Source organism: Peromyscus maniculatus, chromosome 6, assembly GCF_049852395.1.
Source record: "Peromyscus maniculatus bairdii isolate BWxNUB_F1_BW_parent chromosome 6, HU_Pman_BW_mat_3.1, whole genome shotgun sequence".
Lineage (NCBI taxonomy): Eukaryota > Metazoa > Chordata > Mammalia > Rodentia > Cricetidae > Peromyscus > Peromyscus maniculatus.
Genome location: NC_134857.1, coordinates 122,489,286 through 122,508,336, shown reverse-complemented (window position 1 = coordinate 122,508,336; position 19,051 = coordinate 122,489,286). Strand labels below are relative to the sequence as shown.

The following is a 19,051-nucleotide window of genomic DNA, read 5'->3' as shown; positions in this document are numbered from 1 at the left end:
TATGTGTGTGTGTGTGTGTGTGTGTGTGTGTGTGTGTGTGTGTGTGTGTGTATAAATAAATATATATATATATTTAAAGTATAAGAATGTTGGTATCTTATTTGTTTAAAATATTTATATGTGTGTTTTATAGGGTAAGTCTGTATCATATTTCTCAAGAATGTTTAGGAAAAAAAAAGCTGGTATAGGTTGATTGTCCATTACACAAAATGCTTCAGATTTTGAAATTTTGCCAAATATTCCGAATCCTTAATCACAAAATTCTCCAAGTTCTATACCTTTTTTTTTTTTTTTCTTTTTTCCTAGATAAGGTCTCCCCATGTTACCCAAGCTAACCTTAAAAGTTGTATGTATCCTAGGCTGGCCTTAAAAGCCAGAACCATCCTCCATCATCTTTCCAAGTTTTAGGATTGTAGGTGTGTACTACTAAACCCAACTCTGAAACTTTCCGAATGTTGTATTAGAGCCTTTCATATTTCAGATTTGGGGATTAGGGATGTTCAGCTTATATTCTTATTGCCTCCAGGGAAAGAGATGGAAAAGAGACTTCAGGATAAACCATTTTTGTAGTTCAACGAAATTGTGTATTAAAAGTTAGCTTAGCCAGGCGGTGGTGGCGTACGCCTTTAATCCCAGCACTTGGGAGGCAGAGGCAGGCGGATCTCTGTGAGTTCGAGGCCAGCCTGGGCTACCAAGTGAGTTCCAGGAAAGGCGCAAAGCTACACGGAGAAACCCTGTCTCGAAACCCCCCTCCCAAAAAAAAAAGTTAGCTTAATCAACTACATAAACATCAAGATTAGTAAGCATTTTAGATTATAGGCCATATACAGTGTATTATTTATTGTTCTAATTTTACAGCTTTTACATAGTGTAAACCTAGGAAAGTACTCCTATTAGCTGTATCATACGAGACTCACCAAGTTTATATCCCTAATCCCAATCTCTTCCCTAATGGCCCAGCTATTAATAGTGTCCTGCTCAGCACCAGCTTTTCCATTTGTAAGGCCCATAAAAATCTCATTGAGCATCTCAAGTTGTTTACCTGCCTGTTTTTCTATCATTTCCCAGGCCTGCTACTTTTCCAGTCTTCCTCATCTTAATAAATAGCAATATTACCTTCTGTGGTATTCAAGCCACAATGCAGAGTCCTCTTTTTCCCTCACCTGTAACATCCATACAATTAGCAAATCCACTCAGCTCTCTTCAGAATTTTCCCAAATCATTTGACTAAAAAATCCAATAAGTAATTTTATTGATTTTACTTTTGAATTATCTTAAGTCTATTTTCTGATGAAACATCAGCTGACATTCATGTACTAATTTCACTTTCACACCTTTGATTTTCTGTGTAACTGTTAGAGGTGTGTTTACATAGACAGTGATAGTGTCAACAGCTTTCAGTTTTCAGATAGGAAAACAAGAATTAATTCTGATGTATAGTAAAGTATTTTAAAAGCAGGCCGAGTAGTAGAAAGTCACTAATAATTCATTTCCTGAATGTTTAAAACTTAAAAATTTTTCCTTATTTCTATTTTATGTGTGAGTGAGTGAGTGTCTGCATTGATGTCTGTGTACTACGTGCATGCAGTGCCCATAGAAGGCAGAAGACAGAGAAGGATCCCTGTAGGTGTTTTAACATTTTTTTAAGGTGGTGGTGCAAAGTAGACCCTCCATTCAGGAGATGGTACCAGGAGGATCCTGAATTTAGGTCAACCTGAACTACATAGATAGTACCTGGATTCAAACAAACATAAAGCATAAAAATATGTTAAGCAGATATTTACTATACATGGGAATTATTTCTTGTTTTGTTTGGTTTTGATTTAAAAAAAAAAACTTAAGAATTGTTGATCATTTACTCCCTTATTAACAGAGGAGCAATTCCTCTATCCTGTTGAGTAATGTGACAGCTGGAAGAGAGCCTGGCACATATGGCAGTGGGGATCTGTACCACCTGAGACTGCAATGAAAGCAGTTGAATATTTGTAGCTGTGCTGTTTTCCAGTGTGCGGCTCTAAACAAAGGAGTTCCTCTGTCTGAGCTTCATTTTCTGCTTTTGTAAAATAGAGACTTGAAGAAATGCAAGTAACAAAATACCTGACTGTACCAGACTTAGTCTGTGTTTTCCCATTTGTTTTGTAAGTTAAATGTAATCAGTATAATCTGTTTTTAAAAAAAAAAAAAAAAACAGAAAAGGAGGAACTTTTTTAATTGTTGCAATACTGTTTTGCAACTACGAAAAAAAAAAAAGCTTGACAAAACGATCTGATTAGTGTATCAAGTTTACCAAGCTGCACACAAATGCTTTAACCTGTTATATAAGATTGAACTGACCTGTAAGTAGTTGCACTTAAAAATTCTTCTAAATTATACCCCATTTTTATAAAGATGAGTAAACTTTAAACCTGAGTATAATACCTATATGTATGTAGTACTAATGTATTGACTTCACATAAAAAATATAATTATTTCTGTGGATAGCAGTTGAGCTGGAGTGATAGGAATAAATTGCTGAGTAGAATATTATACTTTGGTAAAGGGGTAGGTAATAATGCATATTTTATAGAGAAGATAATTATACTTTTATATAATTAAGAACCTAAGAACCTAGTTTTCTTAGATATCTCTAGATTTGCATTTGTAAATTCATTGATTTATTTATTCTCACCCTCACTCAGCAAACCTATTATGAGTCAGGATTTTGCTATGCCTTAAGAGTTGATATTCCAGCTAGGCTCAGTTTTTCCTGGAACCCAAAGCCATGTATCCATGCTAGGCTCTGTTTCCTGTCCCACAAACAATCCTAAATCCACACATCTAAAACCAAACATTTTCTTGACAATACTTTATTTCTTTGTTACCTATTTATTTCTGTTCTTGACTATTACCTCACCTTGAATAACTGTTAATTTTCTTTGCTAGCACTGTACTGGAATCCCTCATAATCTTTCTTCTGTTCCATTGTAAAAAGTCTTATTTGTTTGTTTTCTCTCTTCACTACATACTTCTATTCCAGTACTTACAATGTCCCTAATATAAGTGTTCTCCCCCACTAAAATGACCTGATCCCCTATCATTATAAGAGCAAGTTACAATATCTGTTATATGACATTCATGATTCTTCTCAGGTCCTTCCAGCTTCTTATCCTGCTATGCTCCCCATAGACTCCCATCCTGTGCTTTTATCCACAACTGTAATAAGTATTTTTCTGTTCTGTCAGCCAGCTCCCAAATAATGACACCAAGATTTCTTATGAAATACCTTTATTTAACCTATTTATGTTAATCTATGTTCTATCACATGGCCTTCCCTCTTCCATTTTGTACCTCCTGTTTCCTCTCTGTGTCTCCCCGCACTTCCTGCATGCCTAGATTTCTCTCCCTGGAAATCCTGCCTAGCTATTGGCCATCCAGCTTTTTATTACACCAATCACAGCAAATGCACCTTCACACAGTGTACAAATATCCCACAACATTTCCCACTTTTTTTCTAAATAAAGTGGCAAGATTTTAACTCTTTTTTTTTTTTTTTTTTTTTTTTATGGTTTTTTTCGAGACAGGGTTTCTCTGTGTAGCTTTGCGCCTTTTCCTGGAGCTCACTTGGTAGCCCAGGCTGGCCTCGAACTCACGGAGATCCGCCTGGCTCTGCCTCCCGAGTGCTGGGATTAAAGGCGTGCGCCACCACCGCCCGGCAAGATTTTAACTCTTATGTAGTAAAACTACATACAGTAAGAAAAATCATCATGTAAGAATTACATTCACAATGTCCAGTCCATTTGTATTTGGCATATTCAGAGAAAATACTCTAATATCTACCTCATCTTGATGAATTTAAAGTTTTATACCTAAACTATTTTCTATTATAACTTATAACCTATCTTTTTAGACCTCAAAACATTTTTTTAGATGTACAATTTAAGGTTTTATGTCTCTCACCCTTATACACTTAAAACCTTTTTTATGAGTTTTTCTGAATTTTTAACAAGGAAAACTATAACTGTAACTATCTCACCTTCAACCCATCAGAGACCCCAGAAGGATATAATATTACCTGAGTAAACAAGTGCAAAGCAAACAACTTTCAAAACTATAAAAACGACAGAGACAGCTGGCTATCTGGACAATCACCCAAGTTTCCTCTGCAACATTGGGGCATCCATCTTCAGTCTATAGGCCTAGAATATCTGATAGACTCTTCTGTTAAGCAGGAAATTTGAAGGTCTGTCTGACCTTGCCTTAGGCAATTTCAGCAGTCACCTTTTTGTGTGTCCTGCTTGTCCAATTTGGACAGCATACTCTCAGCAGTCGAGGAAGGGCAGTTTCTTGCCCAAATAGCTAGCTTTGCCACATTGAAAACAAACTCAATATGGAGGTTTTCCAATGCCCAGCATCCCATTTTGAAGTAAATTGATGCTAACAGGAGCAGATGTGTTTCACTGTTATAAGAAGTCTTGTGTTATTAAAGCATTTTAAATTCTGTATTTTGTAGGTCTTTGAAGTGTTTGAAGACCATCTATCTATTTAAATTATACCCCTGACCTTGAAAACATACTTAACATGACTACAAGTTTGATTGTAATAGATGACTAACTACTAACTTGTATTTTTTTTATTATCCTAAATAGCTTTCAAGGACTAGAACTTTATATTTTTCAATGAGCTGCATAGGTACAATACCTTAAACAAGAGTCGAAACAAATATACAGTATAACAAAAATAACCTTACATTTGTATTCATATACAAAATTCCATACCAATGTAAAATATTTGAGACTAGTGGTTGAGACTCAACAGTCCACTCTTTCACCCTATCATTTCTATACTATATTCCCCCCTTTCCCCTTCAGAGAAAATCCACAGAATGACAAAAAACACCCACCCCAACTCTTGGGTATGTGGGTGTTATATTTTTTAGACTGGTTTTTGTTGTTTGGCAGTGACAACATCTTTAGGGAACCCTAGAAAATTGGGATAATGATCAAGTCCCGGAAGAGCTAATTGTATTATCTTTTGTTTAGTTTTTGTGTGACGGAAAAGGGTATAGCTTATCTGAAGTCTTGGCTGAATAAATAGTCTGTGAGGCTGGACCACCTCCATCCAAAACAACTTTGAAGTTGTTTTGGATGTAGAATTTTGAGGAAACTGCAACAAGTATTCTGAGAGGCTGGATCACCTGGGCTACTTGTCATATATATATATATGGTGTCTGGTCTTTTTTTTTTTTAAAACACATAAACTTTTTAAAAATAACATATCTGTATTAACATAAGTATGGGATGTGCAGTGTATACAAGTCAGCTAAAGATGATTTTTTTGTTTTATGTTTGAGCAGGTAAAAGACATCTGTTAACTTTATAAGTCAGTTTGGACTGTATAACCAAATTAATGTAAATGTCTATTCATGCCATATGAAAGGATGTCATGTAATAATAAGTCATGAGGCCTCTGTAGCCAACAAGATTTACAGTCTCAGAGGTTTTTTTTCACGTAGAGGGATCAGCATGCATATCCCCTGTCTTTTTTGTCTTTTTTCCTCATATCTGTAGCCAAGATCCTCAGGAGGTCTCCCCTAATCAAATCTGATCTTTATTAATATATAATCTTGAAGAGAATCATAACTTTTTGTTTCTTGTGGAAACAAAGGCATAACCTCTCCCACACAGTATATTTTTTGACATTTATTCTGAAGTAAAGACAGTTTTAAAATGTATAGGCTAATTAATTAATTTGGTAGTTTTCATAATCCATTGTCTCTCAGCAGCTATTGTTTTTATACACTAGCATTTTAAAAAATTTAAAGTTAACAAAGCACCATACAGGATTCAGATGCCCTGTGTATTTCCCAACCTTACGTGGCTTTTTTTTTTTTTTAATATATTACTTTGTTTTTACACTTTTTTTTCCCGATGACTGTCTATACCCATTTTTTACTGTGTCTGTTTAAATGGTTTCTTGGTCTTGACCGCTTTACTGCTCACCTGTAGCCTTCTCTGACTGTGAGCCAAGCCTTAAACTGTTAAGCAGCATATTAGCCCTCCGCAGAATGGCTCCATTTAGCACATGCAGCTGGCTCCACCTACTTCAGGTCTATGAGAGTGGAGCCTCATGCCTGCCGCCTGGGCCTGGAGCCAGTCTATCTGGTAGGTAGGCACTTCTACCTAGTCTCCCACCACTGAGTAGTGTGCAGCCTGCTACTCATAAACCCCATTCAAGTGTTCAGGAGCAGGCCTCTTAAAAGAGCCACATCTGTGTAAGCTGCAAACGCTGAGCTACTCAGAACTTTTTTTTTTTTTTTTAACAAGCTTTCTCAGGCCCTATGTAGATTTACATGCTGTTCACTGGGCACCAAATGTAATGAGTCTTTTTCTGTCCTGCCAGCCAGCTACCAAATAATGACACCAAGACTTCTTATTAATTATAAAAGCTCAGCTTATAGTTTAGACTTGTTCCTAACTAGTTCTTATAACTTAAATTAACCCATTTATATTGATCTAAAATCGATCATGAGGCATTACCTCTCCTCCATCTTGTACTTCCTGTTTCCTCTGTGTCTGCCCACATCTCCTGCATAGCTAGATTTATCTCTTCTTCCTCTCTCTCCCCAGAAATCCCACCTATACCTCCTGCTTAGCTATTGGCTGCTCATGTTTTATTACACCAATCACAACAAATACATTATCACACAGTGTACAAATACCCACAACACACAACAAATTCCTTACGAGTTGTCAAACTGGCAGCTTTCATGACTCTATTCTATTCATTTCCCCTTTAAGGGAATGGCCTATATTTGCTTATAAAACTTCTGCTTTGCCACTCTGTCCTTCCATCCTTATAGCACATTGTAATTCTTCCTACAGAACCAAACCAAAAGTCCTCTGAAGACCCCCAGTGAGTACCAGGCTAAATGAATGCATAACCATATTCTCTCATTTTTTTTAAATTCATCTCAAATAGCACAATACATTGTACTTAGTGTGAATAAATAAATATTTGAGGACTTAACTAACTACAGTTATGCATTAAACTATAAAAGGGTTCAAGAGCAGTGAAGTTTATTAAACATTTGATTTAATTTTTCCATCAGATTTTATGCAGCATGTGTAGTTCTCGGGTTGCAATATTTACATGAGCACAAAATTGTTTATAGGTAAGTGCATTTTTCTTGTTTCTAATAGCTAACTTCCATGTGAATTGGAATTCAGGATAATTAACAAGGATATTTTGTACTTAACAAACTTTATAGTTTTCTCCTACATGTGATAAGTGATTTCTATCCCAAGTTGGAAAGATGGATCACTAGCATGAGAGTTGTGTGATGGACTTCTTGGTTCTTGGCCCTCTGCTCATTTCGTAATTGAAATAGTGAAAGTATGAGTTGGCCCCTGGTGACAAAGTTCACCAGTAATATTCATCTAGTGATTACATTTAGCCATCTACTACAGAAAACTTCTGTAGCTAATTGGCCCCAGAGAGAGAAAAACACAGCTATGCCAGAATGTAAACTGCCATGCTGCTCCTTCATTAGGATGTCTTCAATAACATGGGATGGTAGTGAGGTTATAATATGTGATGCCCTAGGTTTGATCTCCACAAAAATAAATAAATACATACATACATACATACATACATACATACATACATACATACATACATACTGCCATCATCCAAACTAAAAAGTATATTGGTGGTATAGCCCATTCATATCTTGGCACTGGCTCCTTGTCAAACTGCACAACAGCTTGTCGCCAGCATCTGGTCCCTGTCCACACTGAGTAGTGCTGCTCTTACTGCACAGTTCTGCACTGCATGGTACTAGAGAGCAAGCTCATTATGGGAAAGCCAGTCAGAATACGGAATCTATAAACAGTGGTTTATTCAAACTTGTAACCATGTTTTTAAGATAAAGATTTCCTCATGGTTCTGTTTACTTAAAGTATTTTAAACGAGCTTAATTTGTAATCGATTAGCTTTCTCTTTATTTTAAATTGTACTCTTAAATGTTAAAACTTATACTTTATTTATACTGTTAGCTTAAATTCTTTGATAATGTGTATAAACAAACTTCAAATTATGACTAAGATTACACTAAAAATTTAAACTTGAATAAAAGGTATTTAAAATTAAAATAAACGTTTAAAGAGAGAATGTTCATTTTGTAAATATATTCTCATCTATATAACAAAAAATTACTTAAAAACTCTATTACTACACAAAAGGAAGAAAAATGAGAGCATCCTGTGCTATAACTTGGAAGAAAAAGTTCCCAGAAGACAAAATTGGATTCCTCTTGAAAATAAAAATTTTGTTTTGTACTATGTGGTTTACTGATTTATTTTCATGTTTCCACCTTGAACAGAGATTTGAAGTTGGACAATTTGTTGCTGGATACAGAAGGCTTTGTGAAAATTGCAGATTTTGGTCTTTGCAAAGAAGGTAATTGGACTTTTAAAATTCCTGTTCTGATAGATTATTGTTCCTTTGTACTTTGGTGGTTTTCAAATTTGCATATGAAAAACATTTTATTTTTTTATTCTAATTTATGCCATTAAAATATGTGGGTTGCTTATATTGCCCAGTAACACATCAAGACTTTGTTCTGTAGATACAAATAGTGGTTGTTTCCACACACTGCAGTGTGAGACTCAGCTTCTCTGTATGGTTGATGTTCTCCCAGTATTTTAACATGGTACTAAGGTCTGGCTTATTGATTGGGACTGTGCCAAATGAAATACATGCACCTAGTGACTTTGCCAGCTTCTTAGAACTATTAATATTTTAAATTGGAAAGAAAGAAGTATGTAAATATCTCAAGATTTTCTATATATTTAGAATTAAATAAAGCAGCAAACTGAGGCAATTCAAATGAAAGGTCACGTTAGAAAGTATAAAGATCATGGATGAAAGCACTAAACACTGCTAGGTTAGGTTTGACTCTTAACTTTCCACTTACATTCTGTGTGTCTTTGAAAAACTTGTTTTAATTTCATTGTGTCTATTTTCTCATCCATAAAGTGAATATAATCCATTCTCCCTCGGAATAATTAGAGATGACTATGGAACATAGTAACCAATATTTTAAATAAGATATTCTTCTCTTTATACTTAATGTTATAACTCATATGTACTTCCTCCTCTGTACACTGATAGCTTTATTTTATTACTTAACTTTGTTTCCATAGTATAAAAACACAGTTCTTGGATATCTTAGTATTAGTAGATGTTTGCTGAGTCAATAGTTTGATGGGTGAAACAGATTTGTAAAGTCTTGATATATCTGAGTTAGATACCATGTACAGAAATGTCAGTTTTCTTTCCTAAACACACCTTCTAATTTTCATGCCAGTTTTTTTTCTTTGCTAATAAATACTTGAATTTATCATCTCCAGGAATGGGGTATGGAGATAGGACAAGCACATTTTGTGGTACTCCTGAATTTCTTGCCCCGGAAGTATTGACAGAAACATCGTACACAAGGGCTGTAGATTGGTGGGGCCTTGGCGTACTTATATATGAAATGCTCGTCGGAGAGGTAAGCAGCAGGAAATAGGTAGATGAAGACAGGGAAGATGATTGGAAGGATAAAGCACATCATTTTTATAAAGACACCTTTATGTGTCTCCTGTATAAGTAGAAAGTTGGTTTTATGCTAAGGGTTAGCTGTGCTTCTACAGTATCTTTACTAGCCTAGTTTAGACTTTTATACAGTGGATGAACTGTATTATGAATGTCTTCCAATAGGTTAAGTGTTTTGAGGTGGTTATGTTTTGTGATTTTAACATAATTGCTATTGCATAGGGAATAGAACAGCAGGAGACTAATAAAAACGTACCCTACAGGCAGGTGTAGTGGTACATACCTGTTATCTTAGCACTTAGGGGGCAGAGGCAGGAAGATCATGAATTTGAGACCAATCTGGGCTACATGGCAGAACACCTTGTAATTGAATTAAAATACAAAAAGAAAAAAATGTGCCATCTATAAAGAAAAGCTGGCTGGCCAAGTGGTGGTGGTACATGCCTTTAATCCCAACACTCAGGAGGCAGAGACAGGCAGATCTCTGTAAGTTCGAGGCCAGCCTGGTCTACAGAGTGAGTTCCAGGACAGCCAGGACTGTTACACAGAGAAACCTTGTCTTAAAAAAAAAAAAAAGCCGGGCGTTGGTGGCGCACGCCTTTAATCCCAGCACTCGGGAGGCAGAGCCAGGCGGATCTCTGTGAGTTCGAGGACAGCCTGGGCTACCAAGTGAGCTCCAGGAAAGGCGCAAAGCTACACAGAGAAACCCTGTCTCGAAAAACCAAAAAAAAAAAAAAAAAAAAAAAAAAAAGTAGGTCAGTCCCGGCTGTCTCTCGACCATTGTGAGCAGTCTTTTGTGGGGGTGTCTTTGTGGATTTCTGTGGGCCTCTTGAGCGCTTTGTTTCTTCCTTTTCTCATGTGGTCTTCATTTACCATGGTCTCCTATTCCTTGTTCTCCCTCTCTGTTCTTGATCCAGCTAGGATCTCCCTCTCTCTTTCCCTTGACCCTCTAGGCAGTGGTACCAGGTCCTGGGCTCGTTGCATGAGTTAGCTGTTTGAAACCTGGGACTTATGCAGGGACACTTGGCTCAATCTGGGAGGAAGGGACTGGACTTGCCTGGACTGAGTCTATCAGGTCAATCCCAGTCCTCGGGGGGAGACCTTGATCTGGAGGAGGTGGGAATGGGGGGTGGGCTGGGGGAAAGGGGAGGGGGGCAGCAAGGGAGAGAACAAGGGAATCTGTGGCTATTATGTAGAACTGAGTAGTATTGTAAAATAAAATATATATATATTAAAAAAAAAGGAAGAAGGAAAAGAAAAGCCAGCTGTACATTTATTGGTAATAAATACGACTTTCAAAAACAACACCAGTGTTGGAGAGATGGCTCAGCAGTTCAGAGATTGCATATTACTGTTGCAGAGACCCCAGTTTAATTTCCAACACCCTATTCTGAGAGCTCACAACCATGTGTAACTCCAGCTCTAGGGAACTGGACACCTCTGTACTCTACAAAGTATCTGTACACAAGTACACATATCCCCACACAGATAGACACACGTACACATAATTAAAAATACTTTACAAACCCTGTTTTTTTTTTAAAAAAAAAAAAAAAAAAAAAAGACCAGAATTGAAGCAGTTGACACTTTACCCATTTTCTTAATTAACAAAGTAAATTTCTGAGGATAACTTGAGTTTAATACAGAAATTTTTATAATTTATGAAACTTATGAAATAAGTGAAAATGATAAGGGCCTAATGTATGTTTTATGAATTGCTAAGAATGATAATAGGAATGGTATTCAAAATGAATATATTTTTTGTCAAGACAGTTGAAACCCTTCTTGAGAGGGATTTATCTAGAGATACAAACTTGTTGGAAATGATTTGTTATTCTGGAGTTTCCCATTGCCAGCCACTTTCCTTATATATCCAAGTTATGAATCATTTAGTGACTATGAATGAATGGATACCTTCTTGTGTGTTAGATGGCTCTGAAATTTTAGTCTGTGTGTTGTTTACTGACACTTAACCATAATGAACAGACCTGTCCAATGGACAACAGATCTTCCAGTGTGTTAAATTAGAGTAGATTCTCTGGAAAAAAGAGGAAGAAATGGCTCATTAAAAGAGCTGTGGGCTTTACAAATATTAGCTCTTTTTATTTTGCATCAACATTTAATAAACTCCAAACTAGTATTACTGCCACTTTCAGATATGTTAGTAGACACAAAGAGGTTAATAATTTGTCATACAGCACCTGTGAGGTAGGGTTGCCTTTTTTTTTTTTTTTCCTCGTCATTTTCAGAACCTGTATCTAAAACCTACACTTCGTCCTTTAGGATCAGATACCAAATCCATCTGGCCTCATTTATTTTCCTAAGACATGTGATCCAGATTGAATCTTTCATCTCTGTTTAGAAAAGCAGCTTTAGGTATTTGGAATGGAATAAAATTGTTTTAGCCTCAATATACACATGATCTTTCTAAGGTGAAGAATACCATTGCTGGAGGTTGTGGCATACCTAAACTCTGTCCTTTCTTCAGTTTTGAAAAGAATGTTTCTGGTTGCCATATTTTTAAATGTAACATTTAAGTAAGGCTAAGATTTAATTCTGATCCTTATCATTTCTACCAGGGATAGTGGCGCATGCCTTTAATTCCATCATTCAGAAAGCAGAGGCAGACAGATGTCTGAGTTTGAGGCCAGTGTGGTATACATAGTAAGTTCCAGGACAGCCAGAGCTACATAGTGAGAACCTGTTTCAAACCCTACCCCCACTTCCCCAAAAAATACTATGTTAGAAATAACATGCAAAAATTAGTTTTATAAACCTTGCAGAATTAATAGGCTATTGATTTTGCCTTCTTCTGTTCAAGCCACTGGTTTAACAAGTGAGGAAGTTCCTGCTTCCTAGTTTTGAAAGGGTTTCTAAATGGTTGAGTTTTAAACACACCCAGAAGGCATTACTATTCCATTATAGTTGCCTTTCAATTCCATTTATCTTTAGTGCCTCCACAGGAAGGTAATTAGGAAAGGAATTAAACTTAAAACCTATTGGTCTGCATTATAATTTTAGAGTATTATTGAAGCTTCAGTGATAATGGTTATTTTATTTTTTTAATTGTTGAAAGTGTAGTTTGGCTAAACTCTGTTGCTTTGTTTGAGGTTTTTTGTTGTTTTGATCCCATTGGGACATCCTCTCCATTCCATGCTGACCTGAAATCAACTGTGGTCTTAGTACTGAAGTCTACCAAATGCTTGGATGATAGGTATAAGCCAGCATGCCCAGCTGTCAATCAGAACTTCATATAGTTTGTCTGTTTGAAATATGGTTTCATGTAGCCCAGAAATAGCACAAGCTACTTATATTCACTATGTAGTAGGGGTTAGCCTTGAACTGCTAATCCTCCTGCCTTTTATCTTTAAAGTGCTGGGTGAGAAGACAGGCTTGTACCACCATTCCTGGTTTTGTGTAGTGCTGGAGATTGAACCCAGGGCTTCATACATGTTAGGCAGGCACTCTAACTGAGCTACATCTCCAGGTCCTGTTTTTGTTTCATTTCGTTTTCATTGCCTGAATTTTGGTTGTACTTTGAATATATGTATTATTATTATTATTATCTTGGACTTTTGTCTTACAAGAAAATATTTCTTCTAGTCTCCCTTTCCTGGTGATGATGAAGAAGAAGTTTTTGACAGTATTGTAAATGACGAAGTAAGGTATCCAAGGTTCTTATCTACAGAAGCTATTTCCATAATGAGAAGGGTAAGAAATTAGGATCAAGAATTCTTTTTTAAAAAAAAAATTTAAGCTTAAACTTTTATACTGAAGAAAATTTCCCATTTGAATTTTAGAAGTTGTTTTTAATTCATAGATGGCGAATGCTCTAGACAAATATTAAAAAAATAAAAAAATCTAAGTCTGAAAGTTGAGAGTCACTGTCAATGAAACCTGTTCTACTGGTTCTCTACTGGTTCTGTCTTAACTTCCTGCTTTGTCTGCTAGCTGCTGAGAAGAAACCCTGAGAGGCGCCTGGGAGCTGGCGAGAAAGATGCAGAGGATGTAAAGAAGCACCCATTTTTCCGGGTAAGTGCAAAAGGTCAAAGTTCTTTATGAATCTTGATTACAACAGGAAACTAAGCTGGTTGTTTTCTATTCTGTGATCCAGCTAACTGACTGGAGTGCTCTGATGGACAAAAAAGTAAAGCCACCATTTGTACCTACCATCCGAGGACGGGAAGATGTTAGTAATTTTGATGATGAATTTACCTCAGAAGCACCTATTCTGACTCCACCTCGAGAACCAAGGATACTTTCGGAAGAGGAACAGGAAATGTTCCGCGATTTTGACTACATTGCTGATTGGTGTTAAGTTACTGGACACTGTGAAACCAAGCAACTGACTGACAAGAAGACCTCTTGAGAACAGCACCCTTTATTTGCCTTCTGTGCCACCAGGAGCTTCCCAGGTTGTTTTTAAAGCACATGAAGATGTGGCTAAGTACTGTTTTAATACCTTCTCAATGTTTTTAACGTAAATCTGAACACTGGAAGCTGTTTCATGGAGTTTAGGTTGAATGAACATTGGCCGTGAAAATCCATTACAAATAAATACTTTTACATCAATATTCTGTTTTTAAAAAAGAAAAAGAACCACTCTTTAATAGTCCCCATCTTTGCCCTAGGCCTGCCTTAAATGAAAGGAAGATTAATCATTTAACTGTGCTACAAAAGAAAAAATAGGGCTTTGGAAGCTATTACTGTTAACTTAAAGTGTGATTCTGTCTGAAAAAGACAATTTGTTTTTGAAGAAATCACTATAATATGAAATAATGTGGCAATTTGTACACCTTTGGTGGCTTGATTTAAAGAAAAAAACGAGAATGTATTAATGTCTAGTTTTATAAATTTTCTATTATTTATCAGGAGAACACTCTTTATTGCCTTAACTTCCCCAGCCATGCAGCAGAGCCTCATAGCTTTCCAGCAGAGCTACCCGCCAAATGAGCTTTTCTTTAGTAAACAATGCTGCAAACAATAGGAACATCGGCATTTACTTACCAATAAGAGTGAGGCCTTCTGATCAGCTGGAACCAAGATACTGTGCTAACTGTATGCATTCCCAAAGTCGAGACACCCTGGAGGATGTTCAGTCGGGTCTTCCCAAGTCAGTGAGCCTGATTAACCCTTTATCGATAATGCATTCTACACTTTTATCAACCTAGTCATCTTGTTCTTGTGTCTGCTGTAGAAGGGAACTCTATCTTTGTTAAACCATAGAGATTATCATGGTATACATGCTGTGAACATGTATATGTACAAGTTGTAATGTATTCTGTGTTGTAGGCATATTATTTAATTTCACCACTTCATCACTTTTGTACAGTGGCCAAGCAGACACCTCAAACTCCAGCATTTACATTAAGTGCATTTGTACATTTTAGGCCACTGGATCCAGATTTTATATTGGCAGTTATTGAGGGCAAAAGCAATATATTATAACAGAATGTATAAATATTTTTGATAAAACAGTCTATATTTTATAAAAAGTTATTATAACACTAAAGCTGTACCTCAAAAGTCTCACAAATAATTTGATCAAATACTCTACATATCTTCAGAGGATCCGTTTGTGGCTTTTTATCTTTCTTATGGTATGCCTTTTTACAATCATGACCTTCACTTGGCTGGAATTTTTTCAGGTTTTTGTTTTTACCTTTTTTCTCTTAGCCTGTCATTTCATTGTTTTTCCTCAATTCAGTATCATTGATGATCCTGTGCTTAGCATGTTAGGGCCATTATACCTCAGGAATAGCAAGTTTGGTAACTAACCACACTTGAATTAACCACGCAATCACAGTGAGCTCATCTCTTAAAATTGTCCAAATTTGAGTCTAATGAGAAACATAAAAGCACACTGAAACATTAAGAGTTGAGCTTAAAGTAGCCTTGCTGAGATACGTTGGCATGTTTTTATTGTACTCTGAGAAAAATTAAAATTGTTCAGAGATACTTTATATTACCTTCCAAATTCATTATGATTTTTCTCTCAAGATCCTTTTGAAGAAAATTTTATAAAAAGAGGAACAATGTGTTGTTCTAAGTTGCTTTACCTTGTTAATTACCTTGGAAAAGAACAATTGAAAAAAATAGCCTAATTGTCTAACTTTAAACAGTGTTAACACAATATTAAAATAAAACACTAACTACTTTTGAGGTACAGTCTGCATACCTTTGTTGGTTCTGAAATATGCACAGAAAGCAATGTTTCAAATGGGCTTTTTGCATTAAAAACTGACACAGAGTTATATACACAGTGTACAGAAATTTTTTTAATTGATGTCAATCACTAAAAAATTTAGAGGTCAAGGCATAGTCACACAATTATGCTGAAAAAAGCACTAATTTTTCTGTAGTTTAAATTTATATATATATATATATATATTAGCCAGATTTTAAATTTTAAAAGTGTAAATAGATTTTGCTTTTACTGTATGTGTATGTGACTGCTCAAGCACTTTGTAAGCAAACCGGATACTTTATAATGGTACCCTATGCACCCAAATGAATTGTGCCTTTACGTCATTCTAAGAAAAGGGTGTTTTGCAGTCCTAAGTTACCACAAATGCACAAATTAAAGTTTAAAATAGATTGAAATTTTTAACTTTGGTTTTACGTATTCATTCCTTTTGGAATTTTGTGTTAAAATAATATTGGCTCTACTACTATGTTCAAGATCTGGAGAAAATTATTTTTAGTTAGCTTGCTGGTAAGTACTTTTTATTCTGGGGAAGGTATTTTGTCCACTTCACTTGGAATAATGGGGGAAATTCATGCTGTAGTTCTGTATTCAGCACCTTCTTTCATCCATGCATAAAACGCCCACTATCACTAGACACTGGGGCTAGGAAAGGTGCCTGGAGAAGAGAAGCAATGAAGCTTTCAAGACCGAAGAAGCCAACGTGCTAATGTTCAAATGTAAGCGGTAGCAGTATGTGTGCTTTCCTCGTTAGAGGATAGTATTTCAATTCAGATCTGACATTTGAGAAAATAGGCAAATTAATAAAGCAGGTTGCTTGCCATTTTGTAGTAATAACACTAAAAAAGTATATTTTAACAATGTACAATGATATATAGTATTGTTGGAACAAAATGAACATTATTATACGCTGGCCTGATCAAAACTGACTTCCAGGCTCAAATCTGACAAAATTGTGTAAGTATTGCCTATCTTCCCAGAGCAACTGAGTGAGTTGGTGAGGAAAAACCCAAAGTAGAAAAAAAAAATTACATCTGTTTATATACAAGAGTAGAGGTAAGTACCTAGATAACTTGGAAATCTATTTGTCAAAACCCCTGCGTGATGTTACTTACTCTACTAGGAACCTGACTAGGTGGAATCCCTAAGACACTGGAAACAGCCACACTTGCAATCCTAGAATGAGCCAAATTTGCTAATACAGCAGTATCTATTTCAGATGCCGCTGACTCTGACTTGGTCATATTTGATCTAGTACATTTGCAAGTAATATAGTATCCTTACCTAATTTATCTAGATTATGTTGATTTCATAGTACAAAGTGTTATTTTTTTCATTATTAAAAACTCCTGTGAGGTTAAAATCTCTTCTTGGAATGTTTGGATAAATTTATTTTTTCATTCAGTGTAAGTCAATGTTTTATTTATTTTAGGGGGCAGAATAACACAAAGTAGCCTTGGCTGGCATGGATACCAAAATTGCCTCAAAGTTGCAGTAGTTTCTGAATACTAGGATTTATAGGCACACACCACTTGAACTGTAGTTTTGGGTACACATTAAAGCATTTGGGTGTTAAAAGCCTAGTGTGTCCACATTCCTGCTCAAGACCATTTCCTTGTTTGGTATGAAGGGCTGCCAAAGTTCATTCTTACCTTTAATGAGACCAATAATAGCCAGTAATGTCATCATCAATTTGATCACATAAGAAAGCTGCCCTGGTGGTGGCACACACCTTTAATCCCAGCACTTGGGAGGCAGAGCCAGGCGGATCTTTGTGAGTTCAAGGCCAGCCTGGGCTACAGGGTGAGTTCCAGGAAAAGCTCAAAGCAACACAGAGAAACCCTGTCGGGGGAGGGGGTGGGGGGGCTGCCATAAAAACCTAAAGAGAAATGGAGTGACTCATTTCTATCTTCCTACCACTTGGAAGGCTGAGGTGAAAGGGTTTCCAATTCCAGGCTCCATAAAGAGATGCTATTCAGAAAGCCAAATCATACACACACGGCTCAAAGAGCAGTTAAGAACTCCCTGATAGCTGACTGCATGAAGATTCCTGGAAGATGGAGTGCCCAAAGTAGGTTTGAAGTTCTGTCCTTAGCACATGCTTTGACCATCAGGCCTTTTATAAGTAACAAGCTGGTAAACATGTTTCCTTGGGCCCTGCTTTACAAATTAATGAAATTAAAGTGAGAGCTTCAATTTTCAGTCAGCTGACTACTGTCTGCAATTTGCATCTGAAGTGGGACTCAGTTTTGAACCTGTGGAATCAGACAATACCTCCAAGTAGGTAGTGTTGGAAATTATTCCTAAGTAATGTCTTTTTAGGTGTTACTTGGTATATAGGGAAATACTCCCTCACACATACCCTGCACACATGTACACAGGCAAATGCATACACAGTCAGTGATTCGTGAGGGAAAAATTTTTTCCTCTCAAAGTCATACTTGCATTTTCTGTCAAAAGCCTCTTGAAACTAATTTAAAGGCCACTCCTCCCCCACCTCAGACCATGAAAATGTAATGAAGTATGTGAAAGACACCAGGATCTCTGACCTGGAGATCAACTGATAATGCCTTTATTGTGATGCCATGCAATCCTGATATCCTGAGGCATCTGTGTGGGTATCTGGGAGTGGGGAGAGCATAAGGATGTCTTGAGGGGTTTGGGGAGTCTTTCAGTAGACTTTCAGCTCAACAATTGGTAGTTAAGACAAAAATCCAGCGTCAGGAAAAGTCAGGGCCACTGACAATTGGAAATATTAACATGAGGCATAGAAGCCTTTTGCCTGGATTAGGACCAGATGGGTACTAGGCTGACCCCTTCAGCTGTTCATCTTGATAATTAAAGTAAATCTCACACCTGTGATAGAAAATTAGCTCAGGACCCAAAGATAGCCATGGATAGAGTACATTTACTGCTGTAAACACAAAGGCTTACTGTCAAGAGGCATTGAGTTGCCAGAGTTTTTAGTTTGGAAGAATAGCTAAAGGGCAATTTCTAGTTAACTCCTTGTCACTGGGCTGATTTAAGTTATTTTATTAGCATGTTTGTGTGTGCAATTTGTGTTCCCATGTGTGCAGGCACACATGGACATGCATATAAAGGCTCAAGGTTGACCTCAGGTGACTCTTGACCACTCTCTACCTTATATATTGAGGCACAGTCTCTTGACAAACCAGAACTCATCTGTTGCCTGCTACTGTGCCTAGCCAACTTGCTCTTGGGAGTCCCAGGTAGGCTCTCACACCTACCCGGTTTTTCAAGTGTGTTCTG

At 36.6% G+C, this 19,051-nt stretch overlaps 1 protein-coding gene across 8 annotated transcripts in view; it reads left to right on the top strand.

The window, feature by feature from the left end:
- The window catches only part of Pkn2 (protein kinase N2), a 151,599-nt gene extending 135,413 nt beyond the window's left edge, over positions 1–16,186 (top strand). For all 8 annotated transcript variants that reach the window (XM_076575085.1, XM_076575082.1, XM_076575084.1 and 5 more), the window contains 6 exons: positions 7,088–7,150; positions 8,360–8,436; positions 9,390–9,532; positions 13,180–13,287; positions 13,528–13,608; positions 13,691–16,186. In XM_076575085.1, coding sequence (XP_076431200.1) covers positions 7,088–7,150; positions 8,360–8,436; positions 9,390–9,532; positions 13,180–13,287; positions 13,528–13,608; positions 13,691–13,894 — 676 coding nt within the window. In that variant the 3' untranslated portion in view covers positions 13,895–16,186. The remainder of the gene's footprint in view (positions 1–7,087; positions 7,151–8,359; positions 8,437–9,389; positions 9,533–13,179; positions 13,288–13,527; positions 13,609–13,690) is intronic.
- Positions 16,187–19,051: the final 2,865 nt, after the last annotated feature.